This window comes from Centruroides sculpturatus, unplaced genomic scaffold (genome assembly GCF_000671375.1).
Source record: "Centruroides sculpturatus isolate CEXI.00-Female unplaced genomic scaffold, Cexi_2.0 scaffold777, whole genome shotgun sequence".
In the NCBI taxonomy this organism is placed as follows: Eukaryota; Metazoa; Arthropoda; class Arachnida; order Scorpiones; family Buthidae; genus Centruroides; species Centruroides sculpturatus.
In genome coordinates, this window is record NW_019384982.1 from 177057 (window position 1) to 204079 (window position 27023).

The window sequence follows — 27023 nt, forward strand, 5'->3', positions numbered from 1 at the left end:
TCCCTTCTCTTTTATTTTATAAACGATTAAAATAATTAAATTACCGCCACTTTGTTCCGGGCCAGAAGGCCGACTTTTACGCTTTTACGCTACGACATTGCGGGAGAATATAATTATTAGTTCTGTCATTTTGTAGAGAAAAGAAACAAAACGCCACCTTTAGATCCGACGTCGTCCCCGTTCTTTTGTTCCTTTAACCTCCGGTGCAAAAAGAATAATTTCTTCTTATCGAAAAATACGACGCTTTTTTTCGGCAAAACTTTCCGAAAGTCGGCGGCTTTCGGTCGAATCGGCTGGTTTTTGACGGGTGAAGAAATTCCCCGCTCGTCGAGTTTGGCCGGGAAATTTTAACTCTTAATCGCTTTCCCGCGGAAATAAGTAATTTTGAGAAACTTTCCCATCTTTTTTTGGCACCGGCTTAGAGTCGTCGTCTTTGGTCGAAAAGCGGAAGGGGGACGAGGGTAGGAAGAGGACTGGCGGCCAGGGTGGAAAATAAACGAATAGCGTTTGTAAGAAAGACGAGTGGACGGACGAGAAACCCAGCCTTTTCGGGAATTTATCTTTTTTTATTATCCGACGTCGGATTCGTCCGAATTTAATTTCGGGACGGTCTCTTGGCCCTCTCCCCCGGGAATGGCGGGTTTATTAATCTAGGACGTCCGCCTCCCGCCGCCGGTCCCATGCACCGACATTAATTAAAGTTTTTCCCATTTAACCGTAGAATCTTCCGTTGCGGGTCGATGGCGGGCGGCGTTACACCTTAGAAACGTTGCCCGGTTAATTATCGTCGATAGAATATTTTTCCTTCGACGTTTTCCGGACTCTAATCCAGTTTACCTCGTCTCTTAGCCGTCGAAATTAAATTTTTCCGCTCCTTTAATTAAGATCGAAGACTCTTCCGGCCTATTTACTCAAAATATTTACTCCTCTCTTTCGGTCGATTTTTTTTCGCCGATATGGATTTTGGCGGGAAACGAGTACCACTTCCCGGCGGACCTCGGCCCGTCTATAAGACACCTCCTTCCTTCTCGCGGCCCGATTAAAGACCCCGCCGCCCGTTCTCGATTTTATCGCCTTTTTCCATAGAATTTTAATTCTTTTCTGGGAGAAAACCCATTCGACGGGACGAGTAGACGAAAGTAAATAAGACGACGAGTGGAAACCGTCGAATTTAAGCCAGAAAAATCTTCCAAAATAAATAAACGCCACCGCGATTAAACTTATTCGCGTTTATTTAAAGGAGAACGTAAGCGGAAAAAGTCTAACGGCCGGCCATTTTACCAAGGATGAAATTTTAATAGGGATGGAGAGCCGAGGTACGAATGCCAGACGAGTTTTTCGGGGGATAAATTCTAATGACCGGCGAGAGGAAACGTTATTCCAGACGAAACGTCTACCAGCGAATTAAACGAATTAAATGATAAATGCGAGGTGGGAGAGAGCGCGCGTGCGTAAATAATCGCGTCGGTTGTTTGGGCAGAAAATAAAATTTCAAAAAGTTAGAAACAATTCCGCGTAGTTTCGGAGAAGAAATATTTCTCCAGATAATCTCGTGGCTGACGTAGACGTAAGGAATTCCTCGGACCGTAATTACATTTGCAACGAAAACGTTTTCCGCCACCTCGCATCAAATTTACGGATGCGGACGGCGGAGCCAAGATGGACAACTACGTTACGCTTTCGTCGGAAGCGAAAATTATTACGGTAAACACCCGTTAAGAAGAGAAATTGCCGGCACCCACCAAAAAAGTCGGCGGAATTGGCGTTTTCTTCCAATTTCTACGGCCGGAATTTAACGTCCGGGGAGGGGTTTTCGGACCGGCGGCCGTCTACTTTCGAAATTCCAAGTTAGAAATACTGTACGTAGCCAGGTAACCGCGCCGCTCCACCCGGAAGAGCCGTTAGGCTAATGTCTCGGGCGGAGCGACGAATTCTCCGAGTAAACGACGGGCGATAAAATTGGAAACGATAAGAGATAATTAAACGAAACTTTCGATAATTTCTCCCGACTTTTTACCGTATTTCCAGCGGGCAATTATACGCCCGCCTTCCATTTCCAGTGATATCTTTGGCGTAATTAATTCCCGTATTCGGACGCCAAGCGCCACGTCCGGGCGAAAGGCCGCCATTCTCTTCCGGCATTTCGGTGGGAAGGGCCGATTGCGCTTTCGAAAGTGCGGAGGTAAAGAAGATGGATTAATCGCCGTCTCTTTCGGGTGGACGACCTCATTATCAACAGCAGGGACCTCGAGAGCAGCATCCCTCTTGCCAGCTCCAGGCACCTCGCTCTCCCCATCACGATTAACTTCTATCAACCTAACCACGCCGACTTGGAGATTTACACCGACGGCTCGAAAGCTGACCTCAACGTCGGGTGTGGCTTAGTCGCATACCACAACAACACGGAAATAGCCTCCGAACGCCATAGGCTCGGTGCCCATTGCACCATTCTTCAAGCAGAGCTGTTTGCCATCAGTAGAGCAGTGGCCTGGTCCTCTGCCAACTACTCCAACTCCACCGTGGCGATCATTTCAGACAGCTTATCTTCCATTACACTTCTCCAGAATCACTCGCACCATCCCATTGCCTATGACATCCAGAACAATATTTCTGCCTCCAATAACTCCTACTACATCCGTTGGACCAGAGCCCACCAGGGAACGCTCGGCAACGAGAGGGCGGATGCCCTTGCCAAGTCCGCCAGCTCTGACCACGACCTCCCTGTGGCCTACAACAAACTTAGCATCCACTCCATCAAACTCATCCTGAAGGACCATCTACTCACCTCCTGGCAACGGGACTGGGATGAGAGGAGGCATCCCACCACACATAGACTTATTCCAGCCATCAGAAATTTCATTAACAGCAAGTGGTACTGCCCTAATCAACGCATGAGCCAATTCCTCACCAACCACGGAGGATTCCACTCTTATCTGGCGAGGTTCCACAACACCCCTAACCCTAACTGTTCATTATGCGGAGTCGTGGACAGTTCTTCACACTACCTCTTCGAGTGTCCTGCCCTAGAGCTGGAGAGGCTACACCTCAAAATCGTTCTAGAGGCCCACGGCAAGTCCTGGCCTAATGACTGCTACGAGATCTTCAAACACAAGGACACCTATGAGGCTTTCAACACGCTTATTGTCAAATACTTTAAGTGTTCAACCGTGGCTATGTAATTATTAGTGTATATATTATCTGTACTCTAGTATTATGCTTATATTAAAATATCTCTGCAAAATGTAATATCATTTATGTATTCCGTCTACTGAACTCTATTTGTACTCCTAAACTCCTGTACAATGTGGCAATTATTGTATTTTCATATAATATAAGTAATTCCTGTATAGTGTTTATTTTGTATTCCATGTATAACTTTCTTTTGTACTCCTGTATAATTTTATACTACTGTATTCCTGTAAATGTACGCGTGTACACTCAAACTGTTCGACCAGTAATCACTTTCTCAGTAATGTCGCGCTTTATCCGGTTATGTTTTTTACGGTGCCGGACATGTACCTGTTGGTATCTGATCAATAAAATATCTGTATCTGTATCTGTATCTTTCGGGTGACGATCTTTCCGGATTTCCATTTAATAAACCGAATGCCTGGTTTCGTTGCCACGACGATTTTCCCATTATCTTACAAAAGAGTAAAGTTCAAAAATATTCTTCTTTCGCCGGAATAACACTTTTCGCTATTTGATTCCACGGGCGCGCTTCTTAAGCGGGTTTATCCAGCGGGTCCCGGAAAATACGCGCTCCCGAAACACCAAAAAATTACCTTTTCGTTTTACCGAACGCGGAGTCCGGGACCGGTGACGGTTTAACGGGGCGCCAATTTACTTTCTGGCCCGGGCGCGGCCGCCTATTTAACGGAACATTCGTTAAAGGGAATAAACTCGTCTTTACCCGGTTTCCGGCCCGTTTTCCACGGTTAACGCGGGAGGTGCCGGAAGGGTTCGACCGACGGCGGTCGGAGCGGAGGCGAATAGGAAGGTGCCGAATCGATCTTTACGGAAGGAAATTTCCGGGCCGACAATTCGTCGGAATGGCCCACCGGAAGCGCCGGAGGTAATTGGCGGGAAGTAAGAGAAAAACGTAACGGTGGGTGGGGAAATTAAGTTTTTCCGGGCCGGGATAAATAGCCGCCGCGCTCCCATTTACGGGAACGATCCTTTTGGCCGGGAATTCTTCCGTCGGCATTTAAAGGAGTGGAAAGAGGACGTTGGGGAGAAATTCCCGGGTTATGGGCCGAGAGGCTAGAAATTTCCGTCCTTCCTCTTTTTTTCCTGCCAATTATACCGACGGCGACCGCTAACAACGGGTGGAAGAAAACGAGTCGGTTCCGATTGTTCGAGTTAAATCGAATTTCCGAGATAGGTTCGACGATAAACGCCATAACCACGATTAACGATTCCGTAAAGACGATTCCTCGCCCGGCCACTTACTTTATTGCCTCCGCCTTCTTTTTCGCTAGGCGAGGCGCCATTTCCTCGGCCCGCCCCCCGAAAAGCTTCCGTCTTCGATTCCCTATCGATTAATTTCCCGCCTTTCTTCCCGATTCTCTCGGTCGGGACGGAAACCCGCCAACGCCAGCCGACTTTAAAAATTCTTTCCGACTCGGGGCTAAAAACCCGCTCTTTAGCGCGCCTTTCTCGTAAATTCCGAAACCATTCTTTCTCTCGACGGCCGCTTCCCCCGTCCGCGCCCTCCGGGTTATTTACTTCCGGTTTGGTCGGGAGGGTTCGAGTTCCCGGCGCTCGGGGTCTTTCTAGGTCGGAACGCCGCCCGGTGGCCGACGGTGGACGGCGAAAAAAGCCAATTTCTCAATCCGGAATAGCAAAATTAATTAAAAACGAGACGTTGGCTGAGCGCGGACGAGAAACGGAGAACGGCGGAAGGGATTAGGGGGCCACTTCTTTCGGTTTATGCCGAAAGGGCGTTACATTTCGGTGGGGGCGGCAATTCTTCCGGCGGCCGAGTTTAACTCGTCCGTTTAAAGTCGTATTTAAATTATTTCCGACCGAAAAGCGACGCTAGTGTCGGACGAAAACTCCCCCCGTTCTTCCGGCCACCGCCGTACGCCCGACGCCGGTATTCCGAGGAATTTCTTTCCGGGGCCGGGTTCCAAACAAATTACTTTTTCGTAGTTCATTCGGTTATACCGTTTGGGTAGACATTCGGGGGTTGGTATTTCAAATGGGAAAAGTCGGCGGCCTTTACCTAGACGAAGCCGCAATTGTTACGCGGAGAAGGAGGGGGTAAAGATGGACAAACGCCTGCTAAAATAAGAAACGGAACGAGTGGAGTAAAAATAAAAAGGTAACGTCCGATTGGAAAGGGAAGTTATTTTCGCCGACGATAGAAATGTTTTCGGCGGGAGAAAAAAGCCTCGGCAGATAATGCCGTATTACGAGTATTATTTGGGCAAAGTAACGCTTCGGACTCTCGTCGTTAATTGAAAAAGATTTATCGCCGTTTTTATCGTCCGCGTTGGGCCGACCGAAAATTTAAAAAACGATAAGCGCTATTTATGAGGGTGGAAAAGCGCGATATTTTCGATAAAAAGATTATAACTTATCTTCTTTTACCAAACTGCCCGCCATTACCCACGCGTCTAAAGAGCAAACGGCAAATGTCTCTCTTCCTCCCCCGCGCCTAATTAAAAACGGTTACGTTTTAATAACCGCCGACGGGACTTTTAATAAAACTTTTCCGCTTTAAATCGCGCCATTTTAATTAAAATCGGGATTAATTATAGTTTTCGCCGCTTTAACCGTCGTCGGTTAAATAATTAAACCTGGCCAAAATGTTTGGTTGGAAAAGCGCGCGTATATCGGCCGACGAATGTTTATCCGGAAGAAAATTACTTCCGTTCGGAAGCGAGATTGGCGCGGGAATCGCCCCAAATTAAAAAATTTAAATTGCGGGATAAAGCTTAATTGTTCACCGAATAATAATTTCGCCCGTTTCCATTTGGCGCCTAAATTTGCGCCATAAAAATTGAACGAAAAGCTAAAGAGGACGACCAGGGCGGCGGGTCTTTTACGTTGGAAGAAATTTTATTAATGGAACGGTTGTTCCCGAAACGACTGGCGCGTGGGAAATTAGCGCCCAACGTTCGGATGGCGGAAGGGGAAAGGGAAGCGAAAAGAAGAAGGATAAAGCGATTCCGTCGGCGACGGCGGAGCGCTCGAAACGGCAAAGAACTGTGGAAAGAGAGAAAGAATGGAGTGACGGAAGTCGACGACAAAGACGCTTCTGACAGAAAATAGAGATACAAGTAATTGGAAATGGGAATTGGACACAAACGACGTCGGGCGGTGGCGAGAGAAATGGCCGGAGATACGGCGCGTCTAAGGAAAGGAGATAAGTACGAAAGGAAAATCGATGAGAAAAAGAAAACGCTTTAAACAATAGCGGGAATTAAATGCCGAAGATAAAACGACCGAAACCCATGCGATAAACAAAGTAAAGTACCAGATATTTGATTAACTGTTGGCAAAATTAAAAGCGCACCTTTTTGGGTATTCTAAACAGACGTGGAAAAAAGTAAAAATTTGATACGTCGAATACGATACTTATCGAAAATCTGCTCGAATTACGTTAACGCTCTTAATTATCTTAGCCAAAACTACCGGAGATTACGCCGGAAGAACGAATGCCTGGCCCGGACGTTATTATTATTATTTTTAACTCTTTCCGTCCCGGGGGCATTAAGAGGGCCTCTTTTAGCTAGCCCGTTACGGGGGACGGGGCCCGACGTATCCGGACGACGACGTACGGACGAAGCGACGGTAAAACCGAAAAGCTAGAGAAAATTCAGAAATTCGAAAGTGGAAAATCGTAAGAAAGAACGGGTGCCAACGGGAAGGAACATTTTATAACAGAAATAATATACGAATTTTTTTAGGTAAACGACGAATGGAATTCAAACGATACTCGGAAATAGTTAGTATTGATATAAATAGATCTGGCGGAGTAACGAGTAAAATCGAGACCAACTTCGCCATTCGCATCGCACCTAAGAGAACCGATTTGTTTTAATTCGTAAGTTAAAGGACGAACCGAAACGATCGGTCCGTAAAGAAACGAGGCGAAGAATGGCGGCGGACACGAGATAAAGCGAAAACGAATACGTTTGAGACTGCGGACACTACCGACTGTCGAACACTACCGACAACGATTCTCTTCCGGATGCCGTACGTCAGACGTCGAGATAATTTATTCGCTGGTTCCGGAACCGACCTTCCGTAGTACAGAACACCGCAGGAAAAGACGAGAAATTCGCAATATCCCCACTCGTTCGTTTAAAATGCTAATCCCTACTTTTAATTTGTTACCAGTTGTTGGTCGACTGTTTTTCTACAACCGTAGACAGAAATTTGCTAAGCCGACTTCTCGCTACTAAAGCCAACCAAAGCCATTAACTTACGAACATTATTGGATCGAGGTTCGAAAAACAAGCGAAAGGTTGAAAACGAGATAGGAAATGTTCCAACTTTGGCCACACGAGACGTAATTTCGGTGGATTTTCTTCCTCTTTCCGTTTCTGTCAAATTATCGTCCAATTATTTTCTAAGGATTTAACGCATTTCCTGGAAAAGAGGACGAAATTTAAACCGATTATTTGCCGAAGGTTTTCGAAGGAGCGTAGATTATTAAAACGTTACCGACAATCGACGTACTGTACGGTACATCAATTAAGAGTCCGTCGTTAACTTCTCGGCAGAAATCGAGCCAGCAGTAAAAATGTTTTATTGTTAAAGATTTTAATTTATCGTTTCGTCTCCGCCATTTTCTCACCAATTCCCTTTTTTCCCTCGGCCTCCGAACGGCATTAAATTCTCGCCTGGTATTTTTGTCAAATTTAAAGCCCCCGGTCGTCGGCGACCGGGCGTTATTTCCAGTTAGGCGCGGGAAAAGAGCTTTTCTACCACTCTTTCTTCCTACGTCGGATATTACGATGGGCGCAGATGCTGGGGAAAACTATAAAAGAACGACCTTTCTTAACGGACTTAAATGGCCGGAAACGGCGAAAATTCCAACCGCGGCCGCGCATTATTAATATTCCATTAGGAAGGGGCGAGAAAAGCTTTTAGTGTCGACGTTTAACTGGATAATAAAGGAAGAAGCACGATCGCCTGGGCTCCTTTCGTTAGCCGTCGACGTGTCCTCCGTCGCTTCCACGTCCGGGCGATTTGTCGGCCGTCCAGAATATATTTTAGACGGAAAAGTTAAAGTATTTTAACCGTCTTGGAGAGATCGACGCGCTTCCATCCGATAGAATCGCCACTCCGAGCTTTTCTTTAAATTTAAATTTCCGCAATCGCTATTTTAATTAACGATATTCGACCTTGGTCCTCGGACGGCTTAAGGCTACTTCCGGTTCCGTTTTCCAGTAGATTTACGCCCGGGTCGAGCGCTAATTTAAACAGCGGAACGACCGGAGATTCGATCGTCTAAAAGGTAAGTTTTGTCCGTCGGAGTTGGCCAGCGCATTTTTTACCGCCTAAGTCTTGCGAAAAATGAGGATAAAAAACGCCCAGCCCATCAATCTCCTTTCTTATCTGGAAAGATTAAAATTTAAATTTATCGAAAAGTTCGCTATCGCCGGTCCGGGTAACTACTTGGAGAATTTTCGTTTTACTTTAATTAGTCGACGTCGGAAGATAAAACCCGGAATCGAATCTCTCGGTTTGATCCAAAAATCGTTTTTAACCAACCGGGGTGGGAAGCGGAAGCCAGAAAAGCGCGTAATTAGTAAATTCCCCCGGAAGGATTCCGCTCTCCATAAATTATAAATCGAACGTTTCTCGGAAGACTTACGACTGCCTAAAAATGGCGCCGCCCCTTCCGCCCTAGCCACAATTCCCAGAGAATATTTGCCCGGGTGGAGCGCGTGGTCCGACGTTCGGAGTCCACTCGGCGGAATTAATACGAGTAACGAAGGGCGCCATTCCTATCGTTGGCTGTATTTTTTTATCGTCGGCTCTACCTACGGTAATTGGACGAATTCTCGTCCTTCGCCCACGGACGTAACCTCCGTCGCTACCCAGCCAGAAGCCAATTACGCGTTAGGAAAATTCGTTTTACGCTGGTAGCTGGGAATTACGAGTTTCCCGTAATCCGGACGGATTACGGCCTATTCGTCGACGGACGGGGTAAAGATACTTTTACGTCTCGAAAGGATATCGGAAAACGAAAGAAAACTCCGACGAAAATAAAACGGAGCCAAGACGTCGACGTCAAAATTTCTAACGATTTAATCGGTTGTCTTTTTACCCGGGTTTCGGGCCGGGCCGCGGAACCCAAGTATTTTTCGTTGGGCCGACAAGGCGGGTAAAAATAGAATCGTTCGTTATGTGGTCGCGTCGAACTCCCAGAGAGTTTCTACGTCAAACTGCGGGAAAATAATAAATATAAAATGCTTAGCGGAAACCGGAGGGAGAAGTACGATTTCCAAAATGGAAAACATCTTAAAAAATTCATAAAGCTCTTCGCCTTTCTGATAAATGAAAAGCCAAATAAATTCCATCTTTTCCTACATATTTTCTATTATTTATTTAAATTAATATCCGGGACGATATTAGTCGGTCCGGATAAAACCATCGGTGCCCGTCCACGGTAATATACGATCACCGGCGGTAAACGCCTACTTACCTGGGTACAAATAAACGTTCTTTATTTTTACCGTCCGATAACTCCCCGGTGACGTAATAATTAAAAAAGCCGATAAAAGATAACTGCGGTTATAAGTTTTAACCAATATTATAACTTAACCCGGGCCGATTAAAGTCCAACGTTTTTACGGGTAGACCGTACGAGAGAAGAAATTTTAGCCGAGATAAAATACCCGAGAATGATTATAAAATCGACGGCGGCCGCTGCCGTGCAAAGACAACCGTTTCCGTCCAGGTAAATAGCGGCCAAATATTTTATTCCTTTTCCAAATCGCCGTACTTTCGCGCCGCGCGTGAAAGTTTTACGCGTTTTACATTATACCTTTTTTCGCCTTACCATCGATCCGAGAAGAGAAAAACGGAAAAGCCGGGCGCTCGATACTTTCTGAAAAAATCGACCGAAATAATCGAAGCAACCGCCGAGAAAAAGTGCAGATTCGTGGCCACGGGTTTTTAATACGGAGCGAAATAACCACCCAGAACGTCGCGTAACCGCCGTTCTTGGTCGGGACGAAACGGAAATATTTTAGCGACGACGGTGACAAAATTCCGGTCCGTCACCCGCTTCCCCGGGAACGGACGTAACAAGAGGAATAAAATTAACCGGTTTCTTCCTAATAGAATAATTTGTTTCTCTCCCTTCGGCGAGAAAAAGAAATGGCAGTTTTTTTTAAATTTATAAATAAAGTTTAGTTAACTTTTCGCCTAATTATTTAATCGATATTTAATCTACGGAAAGTGTCACGCCTAAGTCGTAAAACTTCCTTTTTTAATCGGGAAAAAATTCTCGGAAGGTCATTCGATAATGGCGGCGAAAAATATCTGGAAAAACGTAGAAAAAGAGGGCGGGGGAAATAGGGGTAGACATTGGACGGCGTTTATTTTCCATAAAACCGGAGCGAATTAACCGTTACGATTTCCAAAGTAAACGAAAAATATAAATAAATAAGGGGGAGGAGAAAGCCGTTTCTTCGCTGCGGAAAAGAATTTAATTGAATGGGGACGGCCTTAACGATATTTACAAGGTTGCCAGAGGAAAAAGAAAAGAGCGGAGGCGAATAAATAACCCACATTAGCGGAAACGTCGGCCGTTAGCGCGGTTACTCGCCGCTTCCGCCAGCCGAGACAAATGCGTCGTTCGCGTGGAACATCCGATTAAATTCGCGCCCGCCCGAGAAACGCGCCTCTTCCCCTCCGGCAATCGACCAATTACAAGGCGCTCCTCCGCCCATTCCCTTCCCGTTCCCACGGCGGGTTCGAAATCACCGCCGAAGAAGTTCCGGATTTTACCGTTTAAACGCGCGTGGCGGGAATTCCCGGCGAAAATAAGCGGTTAGTCGATCGGGGAAAAACGGCCGGGAGGGATTTTGGCCGTGGAAAATTCGAAATAAGGCATTTTTGTCGGTCCACCTCTTAACCTAGGCGCCGATCGCCGCTGCCGAAATAGAAAAGTACCGCTTAACGCCGCCCGCGCCCAATTTCCGGAAGGAGAGAACGAATCGNCCGACCGACGTTACTTTGTATTCAAGAAGTAAAAAAAACGCCGGGTCCGCTTCCGACGGGATATTTATGGTCGATTCGACTAATAAAGAAAGCGTCTCGCCCGCCCCCTCCTAGGAATATAAATGGTCCGAAGACTTTTCCCGGTTAGGATTTTCTATTTAAATCGGATGCCTTCTCTGGCCGTCGCGTCCGGCTCCGGACCCGGGAAATATCTCTCTTCCGCTATTCTCCTCCCACCGCCGGACTGGGGCCTTATCGCCCGTACTCTTCCGCTTCTATTCGAACGTCTTCGCCCACCGTTTCTTTCTTTCTTTCCTTCTTTCCGTCGCGTCCTATTTACGATTCGAAGATTACCTACGAATTAATTACCGCTCCGTCTACTTAATCCTCGTCTTTTCGTTAAGCTTTTTTTCTTATTTATTTAGCATCCCCGCTACGTAATTCTCCGGATACGGTATCGTCTACTCCCGAAGTATCGAGAGGGGAAAGATTGGTTTCGGAGCCGGCTTTTATTTTAAAATTGTATCTAATTAATTAAATATCGTTAAATTTAATAAGTTTTGCCTATTTCCGGCCAAGGTGGGTGGATACCTGGCGGCAAGAAATAAATTGGCATCCGGAGATAATTTGTAGCCGAAGAAAGAAGAGAATTCTTAGCGGTAATTAAAAAGCGCCAGGCGCGCCGGAGACTGGTCGGAGGTAAAAAGGGATTTCTCCGGGGATAAGCCGGTCTTTGTTCTAAGATGGAAATTATTGGGCGGAGGATTTGGCCGGGTGGAGGGGAGGATGCCGAACGCCACCGACCGGACCGCGGCAATCGGCCGACGAGAGATTCCGCGGGTGATGGATGCGGTAATATCTAGCATTAGATGTCAGAAAAGGGTTTCGCCTCCGGAAGCGTTACCACTTTCTAGCAAAAATATTTCCAGTTTGGGGATATACTTTGTCGGAAATCTGGGAAAAATGTAAAATTCCGTCCGGGGAATAAAAACGCCTATAGATTTTCCATTTGTTATTTTAATTTATTTTCTAACCCGATATTTAGAAAAATGAAAATCCCGGCGAAATCGGACGTTTATTAACGTTCGGGGGTTTATGGTCCGACGTAAACGTTAACGACTAATCGCCACTAATTAAACGTCAAATTGGAAAATTGGTTTAACGTTTATAAAGAGAAAAATCCTATTCGGAAATTTAATTCTTTAAAATCGAAAGACCCCTTCCCGCTATTTTACTTTTAATATCCCAGCGCCAGCGTTTTTTCCCAACAACTAAGATGGTTAATAAATAACGTCGGTGGCATCCGGAATTTTGTGGTCAGAGTAGGGCCTATATCTGGAAGTTTCCACTTATAAATCAAATCCTTTTTATAAGAAAATTTGCTTTAAAATATTCGTAAAACGCTGGTGGTTTTTGGCGGATATAATACGGAAAATACAATACTTTTATACGGTAACGTATTAAGGCCCATCCGCCATCTTCGGAGAATCCGCCATAACCGCATTTTCGGATATTCCGCGGGTAATCCCCCAATTCTCCGTTTCGTCGGCGGAAATTCGAAATTTCTTTTTAAATATTATCTACAATCGGCTAAAAAGTAACGAATATTAATTATACCAGCGTCGATCGATAAAGGTACCGTCGGGTTTTCCTCTATTTTTATTTCTAACGGCGCGTCGTAATTNTATCAGTTTTCTTTTAGGATGGACCTTGGCACTTGCCCATCCCCAAGTGCCACAGGCATAGGTAATTGTAGGTATGAGGATCCTGTCATATATAATAGATATAGTCTTGGATGTGAGTCCCCATTTTTGCTTCGCAATATGAGAAAAAGCCTGGCAGATAAGACCAGTTCGTCCTGTTATATAGTCAATGTGGCTGTCCCAGGACAGCCTGAAGTCCAAAACAACACCCAAGTATTTTATAGTTTTCTCCACTTTAATGGTGATCCCATTCATTTTTAAGAGGGGGGTCTTAGGTATAGATTGTTTTTTCTTGGCTTGTTAAATACAATAGACTACGCCGGGGGTATAATTAGCGGGAAAGAAGAATCGGTCGAGGATGCGACGGGTGAACCGTTTTAAATTATCCCGGTAGAAGGTGGGGTCGACGATAACGGCGGTAATTAAATTCCTTTTGTTCTTCGTGCGGCGTTAAGTAAAGCGGCCGGCCCCCTTTTAGCACCCGACGAAATATCGCCGGACCCCACCAATTACCCGTCCGGACGCCTACCCGGGTAGGTTTCTTCGAATTCCGGTTTACGAAAACGTCGCCTGGCCGAGGAGGAGGAGAGCCGAACGGTTAATGGACGGGCCCGGGTAATTTCCGAGACGTACTTTATTTTGCCGATTCCACTCCCGGGACGTTTTCCAATTACCGGAGAAAATCTCGGAAAACAAGTGCGCGTCCTTTCCGAAAGTAATTGTTGGCCGGGATTTAGTTTTGTCTCGGACGGGGAAAAGCGTTCCGTTTCTTTTCTTTCTCGACCAGACTTTTCGGCCGATGTCGTAATTGGTGTAGGTCGGCATTTTTTTCTCGGGACGTTCGATTAAGCCACGTTTGTTATAACGATGAAGCGACTTCCGCCGCCAAAGAATCCTACGAGGATTAGAGAAGGGAGGAAACGGTAATTGTTCGCCGCCTATCTCTAGCGCGTGGCGCCATTGTCGCCGACTAGAAAGGTAAAACCCGAGGTAATTGCTCCTTTCCCCGGCTTCCCTCCCATCCATCCGCTTTCCAAAGCCAGATATTTCCAATAATCTTTTTCGTGGCGGAAAGAAAGAAAGAAAAAACCGCGGAGTGGAAAAAACGGGATTTTTTAGGGCAAAGTCGGAGTTCCTAATTATTTGGGTAGAGCCGACATCATTAAGAGGCAGGAAACACGACGGAGAGAACCTCCTCCGACACGGCTCCAGATGGCGTGTTTCTGACGGAAAATTAATCGCGGGACGTGGTCTTATCGTCCCGCTAAAAACAAAGCCGGTATAAATACATTCCGCCGCTTCCCTTTCGGTAATTTAAACGATAGAACGACGGAAGGGGGAATTATCCGGACGGATCTCGTTTCTCCCGAGAATTTCAATTTCGCGGGATTTGTTCCGCTTTTTTATAACGACCGTCGTAATTGGTTTTAAAGGAAAATCGAAAATTTCCTTTATTACCGACACTCTCGCCTATTTTATTACCCAGAAAAATGAAATATTTACGAAAAACATTTGCCGGAAACAAACGAAGTGGCGGATTTATAAAACGAAAAAATAATAAGACCGACGAGAATGGCAAATTACGTTGTTAAACCCATCGAAATTGTTTTTAAGGAAATTTCCAATTTTCTCTAAACGCGCTTATAATTCGGAAAGATTAAAAATTACATACGAGACGCCCGATGCCCACCTTCCTACGTAATCAATTAACTATTAATTAATCCGGAACCGTCGGACTCCGGCCGCGGCTTTCGAAACCTTCCGAAATCGGGAGGAAGAACCGTCGGGTTGGCGATTTAAAGTCTTCTTACGGCCGGGATAATAGTAATTTATCGGGTAAACCACGCCATTGTTATTCCGAGGAAGGTCCTTTCCGAGCGGAAGAGGGTCGTCCCCGGTGCTTCGGCCGATTAACGGAGGAACGGTAATGCGGAGAAGACCTCGTTGTCCTCGGACAAACCGGAGATTGGACGCTCTAATATCGTCCGCTCCGCTTCCTCCCCTAACCACTCGCCGGGTCGTAATTCGATTACGACTCTTCTCCTCTACTCTTACGCCTCGAATTTCCAGCTTCTCCGCCTTTTCTCCTCCCGGTAAACTTTACCCGACGCCGGATAAAAGAAATTCGACCGGTCTTCGTTCTCTTCCTTTCGGGTCAAACCCTTCTATTCGTTCGACGCTCGAGTTTTAAACGAAAAGTTAAACCCCGGACTAACGACGTCGGTTTAAGCGGGAAGACTTTTTCCCGTACGTCGCGGGTAAAAAGGTGGCCGGAAAAAGCCCCTTAAAATTCCGGCCACGCGGAATGGCCATAAGGAGGAAGCCTTTTCTTTCGACCGTTTTATTCCAATTTAAATACCGGCGGCCCGGACCTAGTCCTCCGCATCTATTACGCAATAAAGAGACCGTCTTCCCACCGGCCACGTTCCGGCCCCCTGGGTCGGGGTTCCTACAATCCGGACAGACGTCCGTTAAAACGTTTGGTAGCGGTACGAAAGTTATTTTCAAAATTTGTCGATGATACGGAAGTTACCAATACATTTTAGCGCCTTATTGTTTCCCTTGAAGATATCGATATTCAGTAGAACGGCCGACCCGACGAAAATATAGACATTTCTCACCTTTGCCCGGCCGCCTGGTTATTTCTTTATACATATCGACGTTATTTAAACGAGGACGGTAAACATAAAATGCGCTACGATCGAAATAATCGCCTGGATTACCGTCACACTAATTAAGAACTGTTTCGTTCATTTTTATTACTTCTTTCGTTAAAAAAGCTAATAACGGTAATTACTAAAATTCCGAGTTGGATAAATATACGTAAGGACTTACATCGCCCTTAAATTTAATAAAAAAAATACCTGTCCGTAATATATTTAAACGGTACCCCCGGCCGGGGTAATTGGCCGTCTCGGTAGCCAAACGCGTAAAGGCTGGTATACACGGTAAGGAAATCCTCAAAGGACGTGCTTAACAGACGAAAAAAACTCGGATATAACTGGCTGGATCGAACATAGTAATTTACAAAACTTATTAAAATATCTCCCAACGTATAAAGAATTATTTTTATTTAAAAATGGATAGATAGAAAAAAAATCACGGTTAATCCTCAAAGGATTTCCTTACCGTGTATAACAGCCTTAATCCGGAGCGACCGGCGGAGAAAATCGTTAGGCGGGTAAGAGCGGATTGCCGAATTCCGCCGAGGACGAAAACGACAAATAGATTTTCGTTTGATAAAAGTCGAAGGAGGAGATAAATTCTACCGTATTCGATCGGAGGTGAAATAAATTAACCGCCATTTAAACGTTAGGATTTGAAAAATACGAAATGCCCAGCCGGACCAAACGATTTCGTTCCATAAATATGAGATATTCGGCCGCGGTTTTCGGCCAAGCCGCCCGGTCGGGTCATTCCTATCCGCCGAAAGCCGCGGAGAGTGGCCACTCGGCCCAACCTTTATTTACGGAACGTTTATCTCTGGCGCAAAAATAGTATCGTTCGAGTATGGCGTTTTAAGGAAGATGCTCGAACTGCCGACGGAACAGTTTACTATCAAGTGGTTGTCGTTTTCGCAACAGATTTAAGTAAGAACGTATTTCCGAGGAAATGTCGTTTCCCGTAACCGGCAGTAATTAAAGATTAATACGTAACTGGAAATTATCCTTACGCGCCTTTTTTTCTCTGGTGGAACTGAAACCCGACGAATGGACGAACGATCGGAACCGTTTGAGTTTTTAAACAAACCGCAGTCGCGTAGTACGGCTCGATGGGGTTGCATTAAATGACGAAAAATAAGAATTTGAGAGAATCGGCTACGGAAGGTAGACTTTTAAGAATAAATCGTCTTAGAAGGCGACGTCTACGAAAGCGGAAAAATTCTCGTATCCGTTTACCGAGTGGCCATCGCTCTATTAGTCGTTTCCGCCCGGTTACTTACGCCACCGGACCGGACCCGGGCCGCGGCAAAATCCGTCGCCACCCGTAAATCGCCCTTTTACCATCGTCGTCGCGACTTATATTTAATAAAAAATAGATTTCTTTGTACTCGACGACTCGGATTATCCGCGGGTGCGTTGGAAAAACGGCGCGTGGCTAGATCCATACGAATTTTAATATCGTGGTCGACGCGGAAACGCTTATTTACTTAGAAAAATCTGTCGTTGGCCAAGTCGTATTCGGTGGGATAATGCCCAGAAAGCTTCCGTTATTAGGAACGGCCGAAAAGGTTGCGGGGATTAAGCGATTTCCCATACCCCGGCTTAGAGAGGTCGCTATGGTCGCGACGGTGTATGTATGCTTATATGTGTGCTCCGAATATCGATCGCCGTATCATCGGGAATATAGGGTTGACTGACGAAAGGATTACACTGCTGTATAGGACTATCAACGAGGATTCCGTGAGTGATTGGCTTTTTGAATTCCACTCGGTAGTTCATTAGTTACGGCCGTCCGTAACTTTCGCTTTTGTTCGGGCTCCATCGGGCCCCACTTTAGCCATCGAGCCGTCTTTGGTTGGTATTCGACAGCTTTAGGTTTTCATCTTTGTCGTACTAAATTTTCGTTCAGCTAACGCAAACGGTTAACGAGTTATATAGTCCGAATAAACTATACCGTTAACAAAGCTCTTCTCCTCCACGTGGTGATTAGCCGGTCGGCGTGGTTCTAGCCGTTCGGCGTTGGTTTCGCGCAGACGCAGTGCTTTGTTCGACGGGTTCCTCTTCCTGTAGGAAGCCTGCTTTCGGCTTCCTCTTCCTGCCTAAGGAAATGGCAAAAGGTAAAGGCTCCCACATAGAAAAGTTCCTACAAAAATCCTCCAGGATTATCGACGAGATCAACAACTACATAGAGGACAATACCGAGGGTAGGTTGTCGACAAAAGCTCACAGGAAATATCTGATGGATCGGATAAATAAAATAATTCGACTAGCAGAAAGCACTATGATGGAGACACCTTCCACAAAAATAATCAAAGAGGAGATATCTTCAATCATGAAAAAGGAAGAACTCACTAAGATAGTACAAGATCTGGAAAATAAAACCATAGATGCAATAGGAGGGATAAAGGATGACTTGAATGAGGTTAAAAAGGCTATTGACAATAATTATGACAACACAGAAAATAGAGACCTACTGAAGCGGGATATTGCAGAGGTGATAAGAGAAAATAATAAGGATATCTCAACAACTGTCACTACGATACAAGAAAGGGTAAATGATATTAACGACAAGATGACACAAGGAACAATATCTACTCCATTATACAGTACTATAGTTAAAGCAGGTCAATCCAGAGAACAAACAACTCTGAGACCAGCTATCCAGCGGGAGACCCTGCTGGTCTATAGCAGGAATAAAGAAGAAAATAGCAGTGAAAATGTCAAAACAATAATGCAAAAAGAGATTAGGCCCTCAGAATTAAACATTAAAGTTGAACGTATTCGAAAGATTGCAGGAGGAGTGGCGGTGGAGATGAGCGGATGCGGTAATGCCAAAGCTTTAGAGCGGTGCATTGAGGAAAGGGTCCCTGAACTTGCTGCACACACTCCCAGAAAACGTTGGCCACACATGGTCCTGTATTCCATACAGAAAGAAATAACGAAGGAAGAACTCCCTTATGAAATCTACGACCAAAATCAAGTAGTTCAAAATAATTACTCACAGGAGGAATTCATAAGACAGTTCAAGATAAAATTTCAGTTGGGAAGTAAAAATGCCTCTTATAAAAACTGGACAGTCGAAGTGTGTCCATCTGTTCGAAGCTCTCTCCTAGGTCTTGGAAAAATAAACCTTAATTGGTCACGCTGCAGGATAGCGGACTTCTGCCTGGTCCTGCAGTGTTTTAAATGCTGCCAATATGGACACACTGCTAAACAATGTGTGCAAACCGAGTATATATGTAGTCAATGCATGGGGACACACCCATATAGAGACTGTCCCAATCAAAAAGTGCAACCTGTATGCTGCAACTGTAAGGCGGAAAAGGCAAAAGAAATTAATCATAACGCACGTGACACCAAATGTCCTATGTACCAAAGAATTAAGAATAGCATAATACTAAAAACCGACTATGGAGAAGAACAATAATCGGAAAATACGCTTACTACAGTGTAACACTCAAAGAAGCATTTCCGCTGCTTCCTTCCTAAGCAAACAACTTCACAATTATGACTTGGTGTTACTGCAAGAGCCCTACTGCCGGAACAATATTCCCACCTGCTTACCTACTTTCTGCCCAACTTTACAGGGTACAAGCGACTACCCATGGGCAACCACTCTGGTGGCTAACACTGATCTCCCTGTCTTACACCACAAAAAACATAGCGATGAGTGGACTGTGGTTACTGAATTATTAATCAATAATGAACGGGTGATCATTATTAATGTATACTTTCCAGGTGACATGGATAATGACACTTATTTGGAAAACTTACAAAATATTTTAAACACATTTCATGATGCACAGATCATAATTGCAGGTGATCTTAATGCCCATTCCCCTACATGGGGAGGTGATCGGCTTGATAAAAGGGGCAGGAAATTTGAGGAGTTTACTAATAAAAATGATCTTCTTATACTCAATAATCCTTTCTCCCCTCCAACTTTTTGCTCTGCTAGGGGAGAATCTTGGATTGATGTCGCTGCTTGCAGTTCGAGGTACTATACGAGAATTGTGAACTGGAGGGTCTTGGAGGAGGAGTCCTTAAGTGATCATGCACATATCGCATTTGAGGTTATTACTACCGGTGACGAACAAATAATCTGGGCACCTAACCAAAAATTCGCTATTAATAGGGCCAATTGGACCCATCTAAAAGAGCTATTGGAAAGCAAGCTAACTGAAAATCTAGAAGGAAACCAACATAACACCAGAGAGCAAATTAAAAATGCTATAGATATAATCAATAAGGCATGCGAAACCTCTATACCAAAGACATCAACAAACAAGAGAAGTGTGCCATGGTGGACCTCAGAACTCAGCAACCTACGATGTCGGACAAGAAGCTTAAGGAAAACATATCAAAGGTGTAAAAATAATAATGAAAGAATACGACACAGGGAAGCATATCTTGATAGTCAGAAAATATATAAACAAACAATCAAAAAGGAGAAAATGCGCAGCTGGCAGGAATACTGCTCGAAAGCCTCAAACAATCCGTGGGGCTATCTTACCAAGATGTGCTGTAACAAACTACGTAAGACCAAAATCCTCACAGACACACAGGAAAATAATCAAGCTTCATCTCTGATTCAAGCCATGACAACCCAACTAAATAACTTCTGCCCGGATGATGATACAGCCCTCGATTCTGAGTGGCAACACCTAATTCGCTCTGAATTCAGCCGTCTTAATAACACAGAAAATACTCCACCTTTTACTGAGGAAGAAATAAACTGGGCATTCAACACTCTTGGTAGGCGAAAAGCTCCAGGCATAGACGGCATTACTGCCGAACTGGCTATTAAATTATGGGAAATCATCCCTACTTTCTTCAAGGACCTATACAATACATGCCTCAACAACTCGATTTTCCCCACTGCATGGAAAACTGCCAAAGTTATCCCTGTGCCAAAGCCTGGGTCAGCTGTAGAGAGCAGGCCTATTTCACTACTGCCAATCTTGGGAAAGGTACTCGAGAAACTCATCGCTAGAAGACTCAATTGGCACATAGAAAACAAAGGATACCTCAGTAACGCCCAATATGGTTTCAGACAGCAAAGGTCGGCTGAGGATGCCATTGACAAAACAGTATCATATATACAGGAATTATTAAAAAACAACAAGTATGTCCTGGGGGTCAGCCTTGATATTTCCAAGGCATTTGACAGCGCCTGGTGGCCCCTAGTGACAAATCAACTTCGCAACATCGACTGCCCTAAAAACCTGCTGAGTCTCTTCATTGATTACTTCCAGGAAAGGCAGGCCATTTTTCAATATGGCATTCACAAAATTCAAAAGAATATAACGAGAGGGTGCCCACAGGGATCTGTCTGCGGACCATTACTATGGAACGTTATGTTTGACAAATTCCTGAACAACAACTTTGGGCAAGCATACTGCGTAGCGTATGCTGATGACGTTATTATGCTTTTAGAAGGCAGATCAAGAGCAGAACTGGAAGCGAAAGGCAACGCACTTCTACACAATGTTTACAAGTGGGGTGAACAACATAAGCTCAATTTTAATACCAAGAAAACCAAGTCTATTGTATTTAACAAGCCAAGAAAAAACAATCTATACCTAAGACCCCCCTCTTAAAAATGAATGGGATCACCATTAAAGTGGAGAAAACTATAAAATACTTGGGTGTTGTTTTGGACTTCAGGCTGTCCTGGGACAGCCACATTGACTATATAACAGGACGAACTGGTCTTATCTGCCAGGCTTTTTCTCATATTGCGAAGCAAAAATGGGGACTCACATCCAAGACTATATCTATTATATATGACAGGATCCTCATACCTACAATTACCTATGCCTGTGGCACTTGGGGATGGGCAAGTGCCAAGGTCCATCCTAAAAGAAAACTGATATCGTCTCAAAGAAGAGCCCTACTCTTAATTTCCAAGGCTTACCGTACCACAAGCAATACCTGTTTGCAAATCATCACCAGGAAACCACCACTCGACCTTATTATCACTCAAAGACAAAAGCTTTATAGGATTAAAAGAGGTGATAACATGATAACGACTACTCGTGAAATAACCTATCAGGATGTAGAATGGCCCTCACAGATAAGTAATACCTTACCACCATGGAATACTATCTTTGACAAAGGTATACATGCTAACGGCGATACTTTACAAATTTACACAGATGGTTCTAAACATGACAACTGTGTAGGCTGCAGTTATGTTTTATACGAGAACAATATGGAAATTAAACACTGCAAATTTCGTCTACAAAGCGACTGCAATATCTTTCAGGCCGAGATGTGGGCCATTAAGATGGCTATTGATTATACTAACTCTACATATAACAATCATAATATAAAGATCCTTACTGACTCACTCTCCTCACTACAACTGATCAAAAACAGTAATCTGCATCTATTAGCAGAAACAATAAGGAAAATGATATATTTCTCTACAAACAGGTATGACATTCAATGGATCAAAGCCCATCATGGCGAACGGGGAAATGAGAGAGCAGACCTACTCGCAAAGGAAGCGGCAGTTGATGACACACTGCCCATAGCATACAGCAAGATTAGTAGACATACAATCAATAACATACTAAGAACGGATACAATTCGACAATGGCAGACAAGGTGGGACCTACAAAGTGACCATATTACTTATACTTTTATCCCTAATATTGAGGAATTTTTGGAAAATAATTGGTACAACCCGAACCATTATAACTCCCAGATACTAACAAATCGTGGCAGGTACGCTACTTACTTGGAGAGATTTCACCATAGCACTTCGAAGCTATGCCCAACGTGCGACATAGAGGATGGATCTTTGCACTACCTCTTCCATTGTCCTATCTTCGCAAGAGAAAGGACTGAATTACAAATCGTCCTGCATGAGCAAGGCATCAACTGGCCCTGCAGGCCAACTGACATATGGACCACAAAAAATACCTATACTGCCTTCGAAAGGATCAGCAAACAAATCAGCTATATTAATAACAAACAAACTTTCCTTTAACTCCTCATACCATTCTTCTTATTATGTTCTGTGTCATTTTGGCTGCTCTTTTCAGTCACTTATTTTATCTCCATGTAACTCCATGGACTCCTACACGCGTCTCTACTATCATATACATGTGATACTGCCGTCCTAGATAACTTAAAATTATGTAATATTATTGTCCTTTTTAATATCAAATGAGTGTATATAATATATTATTGTATTCTCTCCTTGGTAATCCCAAAAGCGGGGCCAAGGTATGTACTTATCAGTACCTTAATAAAATAATTATGTATGTATGTATTATGTATGTATGTATGGACCTTCAGAAAATGGCTCAAATACTTGAAAGTCGAAAATAAGTATATCGGTGATCATAAAAACAGTTTACTGAAATACCGATTGATGCCTAATGGAACATTTTCTATACGTGAAAAAATGGATACTGATTATTTTCATACTATTTTAAAANAGTACCTTAATAAAATAATTATGTATGTATGTATTATGTATACCCCGGCTTAACCCGGGCATTTTTCGCCAAATTGATTTAAATCCCGGTTGTTCGCAACGACGGCGAATCGAACTCGGACCAAGATCCGGGCTTTTGTCCAGAAACAACCGTAGCGTTATCCGATAAACGTTTTGCTGGGTGGGATTAAGAAACGTCACCACCGACGCGGCCACGTATTTCGAACATTCTCGTCCTTCGACGGGTCGAGACGTTCGCCACGCATTTCTAATACGGTATTAGTCGTTGTACGGTAAACCGTACCGACCGAATCCACCCCGGTCTGAAAAAATAATTACTAAAATCGTCACCGAACACCTTGACTGCCGAGAGGCATTTACTTCCCATACACTAACGTTTTCGGCTAATGCGTAGGCCGTCCTCGGATGCCGTACTTTCGAAACTTCGATTACAAACTGTTTCCAACTAGAATACGATAAATATAGAATGTTAGAACGTCAAATTTTGGAATTAGCTCCTTTCTAGAAACTCCTATTAACTACATTTACCAAGGTTATTTTTGTATTCAAAATTTACAATTCTAGTTCTATTTTTATTTTGCTTCATTTTTATGTTAGAATTTTAAATTTTTTTGCCTTACTTTTACGTTAAAATTTTTATTTCCCGTTAATTTTATATTAGAGTTTTACTTTATGTCGAAATTATTGGGTATTACGTTTATATTTAAATGTTTAAAAATTTAATGTATATATTGTAAATATTGTATATTTGCCAGCGACGTTCCAAAAGTGTGTCTATAGCTTGGGAGGACGGCCTATTCGTTAGGCCGAAAACCTTATAGCGAATAAACGTTTCTCGACGGCCGAAGGTGTTTAGTGACGATTTTAGGAAACGGCGACGTCCATCTCTGGGTTTGATACGTTAAGAAAGATATAATACTCGCCTTAACGGAGATTCGTTCTACGACAAAATGTCAGAATTCGAAGACAATAAATTTCCGTCAAATATTACCATACAATGTAGAAAGAGAATAAATCCGAATCGTCCGGAAGATAATTCGGATCTATTCTCTTCCGGATGTATTCGGAGTCTTGCTCTAACGTAGATTTACAGGATGTATATTGTCGTTTCGTTAAACGCATTCGATCGATTTTCGATTCCGACTTCCATTTGTAATATTCTAAGGTAAGAATTAACTGGATAAGAAAGTAACAATTTGCTTTAAAAGGAATGATAATAAAAAGCAGAAATTTGAAAGGTACGAGACGATGGGGTAACCGTCTCGTTAATAAAAAAAATATTGGCCAAAGTTTATCGTCCGTCCAAGTCGAGAGGGAGATACTGACTGGTCGACGATGGGTAAAGATATACCGATGTACGGGTATTTGTTAAAATACGACATCTTTTACGCTCGACGTATAAGAAGAAATTTCTCTTTATCCTCGAGCGGGGACGGAGCAAAATTTCTTCTCGGATAACGTATAATTGTAGCGCGGACTACGTTAACGCTATCGATCCGCCCCGATATAGGCTAAATTGCCGACAACCCCGATGGTCGCTTCGTTTGTCGAGAATTAACAAATAATCTTATTCCGGAGATTTATGACTGGAGGCGGAAAGTGTTCTAACGTCTGTAACGAAAAGCGGAGTGCAAAATGAACGTTCGCTGGTAAGCACTAATTCTTCGCTCCCCGGAAATTTTAGTCGACGGAAACCCCGAGTTCGTTGTCTCCTTTTGCCGCGCATTTTAGAATTCTGGGAAGAGGAAATAAATTTGCCGAGCTTTCGCTCGACAGGGACCGGCCGCCATTTCCGACTGGTATTTGCTACCACGCGTAATTTGTCGTTGCCGATAACGCTTCTCCCAACGGATTTCGAACAAACTTAAATAATTATTTAAAAATATTAAATAAAAATGATTATTGCTTTCGTACATAAAAGAAAACGGCTTTCGTCGCGCGCTTAAAACTTTTGTTTTTCACTCCAGTCCGACACCAATGCCACCGAATTTAAGTGAAATTTAATTTCGTAACGCTATTAAATAGTTCATTCGAGGTACTGTACATTAAATTATTAGTTAATAAGTTATAACAACAAATAAATAATTAATTAATCTTAAAAAATCCAAACGAAAATACCAGTGTAAAAATATGTAAAAAATGAATTTATAAAGGATACGGTAACGACAAATATTTTAATATAGTTAATACGGATACCAATTAAAATTTTTAAAGTTAAACATTATCATTTAATATTGTTGGAATTGATTATAACTTATGTAATCAACGCGGTGCTATTTTTATTCTCGTACTAGCTGCAAGGACCCTTCGCTGGGTTTTTATTTGTTCGTACATTTGTATGTAATATACTTTATATATATATATAAAAGATTGTTTTTCTAAGTAATTTAGAATCTAGCTGCAAGGACCCGCTTCGCTGGGCAAAAAGTAACGATAGTGAAGATTAAGATAATTACATTATAGCCAATCTTACCCGTTTTCACACAATGCAAGAATTAGGTCCCCCGTTTCCAGACTAATTAGAGAATTTTTACGTCCAGTCAAACGAACTATTTTCACCGTTTCTGGAACGTTTTCAATCGTTCTATAATCGAACCAATATTCGAATTTTATGTTCGAATTTAATTCGAACAAATTCGAACAAAACATTCGAAATAGAAAGCCACTTTCAACCACTTTCAGCCTCATATCTCCCGCACCCTTATAGCTTTTTTTGCCTCGTTGACTAGATCTGGAAGGATCGTATAATGTACCAGGCCCGGGATAAACGTTCCTCTCGTCGCCCCTTTCGAAATACAAGTCGACCCCCCTATAACACTGCTGATTATTCTGTTTTATATGAATTCCATGTGGTAGGAGTCACTTAGATTTTACAAATACGTGTGCCGAACTGTGAACGGCTCACGTATTTGTAAAATCTAAGTGACTGGTACAACATGGAATTCATATAAAACAGAATAATCAACAGTGTTATAGGGGGGTCGACTGTACAATTCTTCCGCTCTTAACGATACTCGAATTCGATCGATCTCGGATAGATCGGAGATCGGCCGGTCGACAGAAAATTATTCGACATTTCCGAAACTACAGTCCGGCCAACATCTAATAGGCTACGCGTAATCCCGGCAACGTTCGAACGGAAGAAAATTCCCGCGGAGATTTTAGTCTCGGCTTTATTCTTTCTCGTTACCGAAAATAATGGGCGCGACGGAACCGACCACCGTCGGTGTTAGAATCGTCGACGTATAAAGATTTAAAAAGGGCGATATCCCAAGCAAACTTTAGACCGTAGGCGTCTCCCACCGAAGCGGCTCTCGACAATTAACAACCTCTTTTCCGGAGACGAGAATTATCGTTTTGTATCCGAAATTGCCCCGAACGTTCGATTCGAAAATCGTGTGTTCCGTCAAACGAAGATTAATGATAAATCTTTGTCCGCGGAGGCCACTACTCCTGTTATATTAGATGGCTCCATATCTTCGTTTAAGGATTAATTCGAAATTATTCCCGAAGGAAATTACCGTTTCCAAATAGACGGAGTCTTCGATTCCGATCAATTATCTTTCGATCATTTTCAGATATATCCGAACCACCAAACTTCCGAGAAGGAGAAATCGTTGCCCGAATACGGACGGTGGCCGGCTTAGGTTCTATTTAAACAATTTGAAATCCGATCGATAAATTATATTTTATGTCGTAGTCGTTAAAAGTAGCGTCGATAAATGGCCAATCGTCTTAGAGAAATCGCCGAATACGAAAGGATTATTCGAGTCTTTCTCCCGTCTACGAAATCTCCTCCGTCCGCCTAACGAATTTATTCTTTTAAAAAATCGTAGCTTTCTCGGCCGTTACCAGTATTTATTTTAAAAATAACTTTTACGTTATTAATTGTAAAAAATAAAATTGCGGGTAGCGCCATCCGTTACCTCATTTTTTAATTAAAAACTTTTTGCTTTATTAATTATCATAAAATGACAAAAAGCTCGATTTCGAGGG

General features: G+C 43.4%; 1 protein-coding gene across 1 annotated transcript; it reads left to right on the forward strand.

The window, feature by feature from the left end:
• Positions 1–21158: 21158 nt before the first annotated feature.
• Positions 21159–22553, forward strand: LOC111632806. Its single transcript, XM_023377332.1, has one exon. The coding sequence runs from the start codon at positions 21159–21161 to the stop codon at positions 22551–22553; it is 1395 nt and encodes a 464-aa protein (XP_023233100.1).
• Positions 22554–27023: the final 4470 nt, after the last annotated feature.